This window comes from Chiloscyllium plagiosum, chromosome 9 (assembly GCF_004010195.1).
Source record: "Chiloscyllium plagiosum isolate BGI_BamShark_2017 chromosome 9, ASM401019v2, whole genome shotgun sequence".
NCBI classification, from domain to species: domain Eukaryota; kingdom Metazoa; phylum Chordata; class Chondrichthyes; order Orectolobiformes; family Hemiscylliidae; genus Chiloscyllium; species Chiloscyllium plagiosum.
Genome location: NC_057718.1, coordinates 44,399,962 through 44,409,377, shown reverse-complemented (window position 1 = coordinate 44,409,377; position 9,416 = coordinate 44,399,962). Strand labels below are relative to the sequence as shown.

At 38.4% G+C, this 9,416-nt stretch overlaps 1 protein-coding gene across 2 annotated transcripts in view; it reads left to right on the top strand.

Annotated features, from left to right (window-relative positions):
• kctd3 (potassium channel tetramerization domain containing 3) overlaps positions 1-3,549 on the top strand; it is a 72,980-nt gene extending 69,431 nt beyond the window's left edge. For both annotated transcript variants that reach the window (XM_043695807.1, XM_043695806.1), the window contains exon 18: positions 735-3,549. In XM_043695807.1, coding sequence (XP_043551742.1) covers positions 735-1,314 — 580 coding nt within the window. In that variant the 3' untranslated portion in view covers positions 1,315-3,549. The remainder of the gene's footprint in view (positions 1-734) is intronic.
• Positions 3,550-9,416: the final 5,867 nt, after the last annotated feature.

The window sequence follows — 9,416 nt, the reverse complement described above, 5'->3', positions numbered from 1 at the left end:
CCCCCCCCCCACCCACACCTGTGCACACACCCACCTCTAACGTCGCAATCCTGCCGAGGTGTTCTAGCTTATCACCCTGCCGATAGAGTGGTCCTGGTCCGGTTCCAATGCAATCCGTCGTTCACATGCCGGTCACGTCTACCTCAGAGGTCATTCCGATGATCCAGAACTGTGAATCCATCTCCCCTATACTAACTCCTCAGCCATGCATTCATCTGCCCTATTCTATTCCTACTCTCACTAGCTAGTGGTGCGGGGAGTAATCCCATTATTACTACTCTGGATGACCTACTTTTTAAATTCCTGTCTAATTTCCCATCGCCTTTCCTCAGAGCCTCGTCCTTTCTCCTTCCTATGTTGTTAGTTCCAATGTGTACAATGACCTCCTGCTGGTCCTGCTCCCCTTTTGAGAATATTCTCTACCCTGTCAGAGATATCTTTGGTCCTGGCACCAGGGAAGCAACATGCCATTCTGAAAACTTGTTGTTGAAGGCAGTAAAATCTGTTATCTTCCATGGCCAACATATCCTAGAATGAAACTTGAACCCAGAGCTTCTAGATTCAGAAGAAGTCTGCTATGCACTGAGCCATGGACATTCTGTAATTGAGTAAAAATTGACAGCAACCTAATAACAAAAAACTGATTTTAATTGACATTTTATTGGTAATGTTTTTAACACTCACCATTTTAATTTTACTCAGTAAAAATCTGATTTTCTTGTATCCTTCCTCAGTCTTCAGCTTCAAACTACTGATACTCTTCATGAAACTGCAACATATGGTTCTGTTAGACCATATAGGGAGAGCCCACTGCTTGCAAGAGCAAGGCGTACAGAAAGCTTTCACAGTTATCGAGACTTCCAGCCATTTACATTCAGTAAAAACGTATTGGATAAAGGAGGCATTGCTTCTGAGTGTGATTCTTCAATACAGACAGAAGGTGAGCTAAAAGGAAAGAAATTTGGAGCCACTGAATGTAGCACTAATGACAGGAAGAGTCAGGTGACTGACACACGAGCAAGAAGTCTGGATGGGGCGCCAGAGATTCTGAAAGCAAGTGAGAGTCTGGCTGACTTCAAGAAAAAGGGGCAGGATGAAGACACTGACAAAATTGAAAACAAGAAGAAAAATACTTTTGAAGGAGGGTTTCTCAGCAGGAAAAAGACTGTTGTAGCTCAGCCGTTGGCATCCTGCCCAAATGGTCCTGAAATGGGCAATGAGCCACATGGTGCACCCTCACAATCACCAACAAAAGGAGCCACTTCTCCTCGCCACAAGAAGGTTGAAGTTTCCTGTCAGGACCACAGTTTGTGAGTCACTACAAAGAGCTTGGATTTTAATTGATAGAAACCATATAATGCTACAGTATTCACATGCAAATAATTTGTTACACTAACTTCTATTTCCAGTTCAAAGAATTACTACAATTTTTTTGTCAGTATTAATTGTTTTTTAATATTTTTATTTTGTTGCATTACAGCATTTTAGTATACACTAAGCACCAGCATAAGCATTGTTATGAAAACTGACACAAGGTGTCTGCTCCCTAATAACTGAGCCTGTTGAAATTTATTTTTATTTGTCAATGCCTCAATTATCTGGCTTCTGTTGTAATACGCACTAATTTTTATATACTATTTGTGCAGCAAATTTTCAGTCTTGTAGGTATATTGAAGTTATAAAATCCCATTCTAATGGTTTTTATTCATTGTTTGTTTGATCTGGAGGGCTTCAAAATGCATTTATTCAAATACACATGGGCAAAAACTTAAGACTTGATCGAGAGATATTGAAGCAAAAAAAAGCAACTATCTATAGAATACATTACCTAAAAGATTTCCAAGTCAAAAATGCTACAAACGTGAATGAGTTATCTTGCATAGCAAAAAGATCACTTAAGTGAAATATTTAATGCAGCATTGCTTTTATTGAATGACCTATATTTAATTATAGAATGAGTGGTACAGACTTATTAACTCATCATAGAGCTTATTTTTTATTTGCCTGCAGCATACTGTCTCATGCTGACTGAATTAGCAATAACACCAGTGGAATTTATATGAAGGCATTTTGGATGAGTTATAGCTGTAGACAATTTTCTTAAATACAACATTGTACTGAGAGTATAGAATAAAACCAACTGGAGATCTTAACCAAATAATATATGGTTTGACAGCATCAGCAACTGTAACTAACCTAACAATGGGGAGAAAATAACTCATTTGTAGAGACATTACTTGTACTTAGACTTTCCCAATCAATATGGTTAGTATGAAGGTGTTTTTGGTACAAGTCCAAATGGGAACTTCTCATTTCCATCATTCAAATGAAACCTCATCTTTCTTCTTAGGAGGATGATTGCTGTGCAATCTGTACAGTGCATGAAAAAATGTCCAGCATACCATTTGCACAAGACAAACGATGGAATAACTTTTTTAAAAAAAAAATGGTTAATATACCTTTCAAAATTTAGACACTTAAGTCAAACTTGATAGATACTTAATAGCCCTGCTTACTACAAGCTTTGTGTTGGTCCCTGGTATTTAGTTGAGACTAAACAATTATTTAGTTGGTATGATCAGAGAGCCCAATACATTTGAAAAGTAGAGGATAAAATTTGAACCATTTCATCAAATACCCCTACCAGTTACTTGAACTCAAAACACAATACTAGCCAATTAACCATCCACTCATGATACCATTTTATCCTGTTTGATCATTTCAAAAAATGGCGATTCTTGTGGTGCAGTGATAGTGTCCCTACCTTTTGAAGTGGAAGACTTAGGAGTCAAGTTCCACCTGCTCCAGAAGTGCTCTGAACACATTGATTAGAAAACACTGATGTGACAAAATATCCAAAATTACTGTTTCATGTAAATAAATCCTTTTTTTTGTTTGCTTGGAGATGGGTTGAGATCAGGACAACAGATAATAACAATCCATTGCATGTAAAACTGAAACATTTTGTACTGCACCTGAACGGGCTAGACTGTTTGTGTACGTACGGCAAAATGAGCCTTTTGGCAGAGTTCTGCTTCTCTGCTATTCCAGAGTAAGCAGCCAAAGTCTCAGCAAGGAAGCTGATCAGTTTTACCTTATCAAAGTCTGCATAGACAATGATTTTTACATACTTAAAAACTATTTGGGCAGTTCTGCCTCTTTGAGTGTTCTCACTTCCAAGTTTTATCATCATCCTGCTAACTTTCTAATATCACAACCAAAGTGGGAATTCCATTTCTCAAGTGGGTTTGGCATCTCTGTTAGAAAATACCATAAGAAATAATTGCTGGTAACCAAAAGTTCCTGCGGTGCAATTTAGTACTTCAGATGTGAACTAAGAATGTTTTGGTGTGTCTGCCTATGAATTGTTCTATGACACCAATGATTGATTAATCAACATTTTCAAAAGCAGTTTGCACAGCTCTGCACCGAAGAACTTCGTTCACATGAGATTGTGTAACTACAGAATTTTGTAGCTATTGCACTCCATATCTTGTTTCACTGTAACAGATTCTAATGATCAATTAAAAATAACTTGTTAAACAATAATGTATGTGGATTTTAATTCATTATTGCCAATGTGCGCGCACTTCTGAAACTCTTCCTGATATCGTATTCACTTATGGTCCCTAAAATTTCCTGTGTCAAAATTTCTACAATGTAAATGAGAATGTTCTCAGGGAAAAGAAAACTATTTCTCTATTTTGATTTTTCAATGACCATTAGCCACTCTTGCAGTTTATGAAACAGGGCAGCTAATTTGCACACATCAAGGAGTCACAGGTTGACTGACATTGTAGCAGTGTGAATGTAATTCAAGATGCAAATCCATTAAAAAATTGCAGAGAAAATCCTAGTCTGTCAAGCCACTTCTAGCAATGTCCCAGTCAGGTACTGCATAAACATTCTATTGATACATCTTATTGGAAGGGGGGATGTTTGGAAATCTTTGTGCAGCCTTTCAGGGCAATGATCTGAGCTCCAGGGGAATGTGGTAATGGCTGAGGCTCCCTAATTCCAGTTCTAATGAGATCCACCTACTATAATTTTAATTCATTTCATTTTTCCAAAAGGCAATAACTCAATAACAATAAGAACAGAATGTTGGAGAAACTCAGCAAACCAGGCATAATCTGAGGAGAAAGAGTTAATGCTTTGTACAATATAATGCTTTAGAACGAAAGGGAACTAGAAAATAATGGTTTTGTTTTTGCTGTTGACAAAGTGGGAGGAAGAGCAAGTGGAACAAAGGGTGAAGGTGCCAAGAGCCAAAGGTATAGGGAATGCTAGTGGTACAGAGGAGTGACAAAGCAGCAGAGTAGGTGTTAATTGCCAGGAGTCAATACTAGAAAAACTACTGAAAACAAACCCTTGTATATTGGACACGAGGAGAGGATTGGAGAAGGAGTATAAAAATGAAGAAATGAGTTCATGGTCTGAAGTTGTGGAACTCAATGTTGATTGAGTCCTGAAGTCCATAAAGTATCCAAATGGAATATGAGGTGCTGAACCTTGACTTTCTGAAACACTTCAGCGCACGAGGTCTTGGTCATTTTTGGTTTAGGCATTTATTAGCTTTCAGGGTACAACAATGAGTCAACAAAGTTCAAACCATGAACACCTTCATTTTGATTGTATCCCCCGTTTCCTGCAACACCCCCCACCACCACCACACAGACGCAAGCTCTGCTGTTGACATGGTGTTTTCTCAACGGAGCTGACCTATTTTCTGTCATTGTTTTGGTTCTGCTGGAAATGGTGGTTAGTTATGCATTGAAGATTGATAGTATGCCAGATGAGAACATGTGGCACCTAATTGTGTTTCTGGAATGGGTGGGAATAAAGTACTGAAAAATGGTATGAATGTGGGTCTTGTCAACTATGCTGGTGTTCAAACCTTTCTCACTCGTCTCTTCATCTTCTCTGTTAGGATAATGTTATCTTCCCTATTAATGTCTCCAATGTGTCTTCCTTATCTTAAGTTTTGTTCAGTGTATGAAGTATTAATTGTGATTTATTCAATAAAATGCTTGGTAATTAAACAGTTTTTTTACTTCAACAATCAATAAAACTGCCTATGGACGTGAACTATGTATTGTGCCCTTTTGAAGTGAAATCCATAGATAAGACTTTAATTTTTGAGAAAGAACTGGTGGCAGTTGGAGTGCTAGTCAATTGGCCTGCTTTTTACTTAGTGTCAAGCTTCTTACTTAGGACTCGAACAGGAATTGGGCATTATTCCATATGATGTAGACATTTAGGGGAGTAATGAAATTAGTTACTTACACAAGAATATCCATTCTGTAGCCTGTTGTTGTAACCACAGAATTTCCATGGTTAGTGAAAATTTCTAGTCTGCTAACCCCTACGATGTTGTTGATGCAGGATTCATCCTTGGTCATAGAGTCATAGCGATACCTCTTATGCTCACATCCAAATCATTTATGTAAATGACAAAAGGTAGAGGACCCAGCACCAATTCTTGTGGCACTCCACTGGTCACAGGCCTCCAGTCTGAAAAACAACCCTCCACCACCACCCTCTGTCTTCTACCTTTGAGCCAGTTCTGTTCTAAATGGCTAGTTCTCCCTGTACTCCATGAGATCTAACCTTGCTAATTAGTCTCCCATGGGGAACCTTGTCAAACACCTTACTGAAGTCCATATCGATCACATCTACTGCTCTACTTGGTAATGCCATTGAATATTAAGTAAGGTGTTAGATTCATTGCAAATTATCACAGCAATGCCTGTTTGATTAGCTTCACATTGAGTAGTTTAATTATTCACTCCCTCCACCAGTGGTGCATAAGCGTGTATCAACATGATGCATTGCAGTAATTCTGTAAAGCTCCTTCAACCACACTTCTCGCATGTTGCAGGCACATGGGTGTGCCATCACCTGTAAGTTTTCCAAATTACGAAGTTGCAGTTCATGATCCACCACACTGCCCTCATCAATCTTCTTCGTTACTTATTCAAAAACGCAATCAAGTTTGTGAGACATGAGTTCCCACGCACAAAGCCATGTTGACTATCCCTAATCAGTCCTTGCCTTTCCAAATACACGTACATCCTATCCCTCAGGTTCCCTCTAACAACTTGCCCACCACTGAGGTCAGGCTCACCGGTCTATTGTTCCCTGGCTTGTCTTTACCGGCCTTCTTAAACAGTGGCACCACTGTCAAGCTCCAGTCTTCTGTGACTATCGATGATATAAATATCTCAGCAAGAGGCCCAGCACATTGCAAATTATCACAGCAATGCCTGTTTGATTAGCTTCACATTGAGTAGTTTAATTATTCACTCCCTCCACCAGTGGTGCATAAGCGTGTATCAACATGATGCATTGCAGTAATTCTGTAAAGCTCCTTCAACCACACTTCTCGCATGTTGCAGGCACATGGGTGTGCCATCACCTGTAAGTTTTCCAAATTACAAAGTTGCAGTTCATGATCCTACTCTAATTAGAGTTTTAGAAATTAAACTTTAACTCTGGAAATGGGATAAAACAAATGAAACATCCCGAGGTCTCTTACACTTGAATGATCAGAGTCACAATACTTAGAGGTTAGCAGCTGGCAAGGTGGGAACAACTTTGGAAATAAAGCATTTGTAAATTCTGAAAGACTGAAACCTATTTACTTTATTAGATCAAAGAAGAAATTGTGGAATGCATTACCTAAAATCAAATTAAGAATAGCTCAGTGAAGGTTATGCTATCATAGTGATGGTTCGAGCTGAAGGTTCTTTGGTTTCAAATTATCTGTGGTTAAGTGAGCAAGTAATTTCACTTTGGAGTTGGGAGACTGTAGCTCACGTTATGAGTGCAGGCAGTTGGGACTTAGATGTCCCAGTTAGTGGTGCTTCACTGCCAAGGGGAAAGGTTAGGACCAAGGTGGTTTTGTACTAGAATATAAACAAAGATGGCAGTTTTGCTTGTTTTAATGATAAAAGTTTATTAACACCAGAAATTGATTGACAAGGGAGAAACAAAAACCCACACTATTCTTTTATAACACACATCCAAAGATTTTAAACAGTAAAAATGATCCATACAGAAGCAATTATCTGATACAGTTTCCAACTGTTGTTGCAATTCCAAGACCACCCAGTACTGCTCTCTAGCAGGATCCAGCCAGCTCATTTGTGAGAGATTTTGCTGTTTGTTTCAAGCCCATTGAAGTGTTAAATTTCAAATCATCTGCTGGACCTATAAATATCACATTCTTAACTATTATGCTCCTGACTTTGATTCCATCCAGTGATATCCTATCTTTCCAGCTTCAATTCATTTTTTTTTCTCTTAAGCTTCACAAAAACTATTCTTCTATCGATTGTATCTCAATGCTCAGGCCTGCGATTAAGAATAACTTATTCCAAGATATTTTCATAACTTTAAAGTCTTTATAAATGCTGCTTAGCACGTTATCAAATGTTTTCTCATCACTCCAGAGCTTAATACATGCCTCTTATTGAACAACTCCTTATCACAGTCTGACCGATTGACTCTGACTCTGCAAAGTTCTCCCCCGACCCCTCGAGCTAGTTCCCCAGGAAAACTATACAACTTATGCTTGATTGGAATTATGGATATTATAGTATTTTCCCCCTCAAAAACACAACTACAAGCACACGTCCAACATACAACTCCCAGAAGTCAAATTCACAGTAAATGAAGTATGTGTATATATACCCATTCCATCGGACCTGGCTTGAAACTATATACCCTTCGTTTACTGCAACTGGGACAAAATCCTAATAAACCCTCGATCCAATCTCACCATGTAGGCACTTATACAACAGAGGTCAACAATTCAAGGTCATTCATCATATCTCTAGGGCAATTAAGGAGGATCTGCAGTAAATGGCATTACTGTTGATATCTGCATTCTATCACCAAATAAGCTTTTGCATAAAATGCAGTGTGTCTGCTAAGTGTAAAGGTAGCTTTTCCATCTCCACAAAGACTGGTAGCTGGTCAGAAAGCCTCAAAACAAATCTCAGGGAGAATAATAAATTCTTTGAATTTGTATTCTGAAAAGGTGATACCCGAATTTTAAAATGGACAGACCACAAAAGAAAACATCATTTTTATGTTCAATTTATCAAACAATTCAGGAACTTATATTTTGGCCAAGTCACCCACTACACATCTAAACTCTAGTGGAAACAAGTCTATTCAAAATAATATAATCCACTCTTGGTGGGTCTTAATCTAGTACCCCTCTCAACTGCTTCCAAATAAGGAGATCAAAATAGCACATGGTATTCGAGGCGTAGTCTCACCAATAGTCTGAATAACAGAAGCATAGCATCTTTTTATCTTCCTTTCCTTTTGTACTAAATATTATTTCATAAGCCTTCTGAATGGTGTGCTGTTTCTGCAAACTAATGTTCTGTGACCTGTGCTGTAGAATACCTAAATCCCTCTGCACCACAGTCATTTCCTGTTTAAGTAATATTATTTTTATTCTTGCCAATGTGAACAACTTTGCATTTTCCCATGTCTTACTCCTCCTGCCAGATTTCTGCTGAGGAGTACGACATGGACTCCACTTACACTTCTCATTGCCAAGGAAAGGCTGCCAGCGTCATCAAAGACCTCTCCCACCCTGCTAATGTGTTCCATCAGGCTGAAGGTACAGAAGCTTGAACTAACACACCAACAGGTTCAAGAACAATTTCTGCCATGCCCTTATTAGATTAACAAATAACTTCAAATAACATTGATCTGTTAATGTTGATTGCTTTGTGCACTTCCTATGCAGTGTAATCTGCATGCCTCATTGTCTAAGCATCCCATGCTCTATATGTCCTTACAATGATCTATCTGTCTGTACTGCTAGCAAACAAAGCTTTTCATTGTATTTATGTACATATGACTACAATAAATCAAGCAATACAGATCAAGGAGGAATTAGGGATGGACAATAAATGCTGGCCCAGTCAGCAACAACCATACCTAAAAAACACTTTTTAAAAAATAATCTACCTCCTCGTTAACATTTTAGTAATTCTTTGTTGTCAGTGTTTCTTACAAATAATTTTTAACATTCACCGCCTGGAGAACAGTAACAGGATGTAATCAGCAAGGTGTTTTCTTGCTCTTGTATAATCTGATACCGTAAAATATTGTGGATCTAGAGTCCATTTTGATGTTCCCAGAGACTCCCACCAGGACCTACTCAGGAATGGTGAAGGAGGAGTCTTGTATATTCAAACCTATAAATCTGACAGTATCACTGTGGTGTTTAATTAGTTTGAGGAAGATTTCCAAACTTTGGCGCAGGATGTCTTTTGTAGAAATATCTTGATTCGATGTGCCAGTGCCTAGTTGTCTGTTAGGTTTTATTCGATAAATGGCTGGTTTGCTAGGCCACTTAGAGTCATAGAGATGTACAGCATGGAAACAGA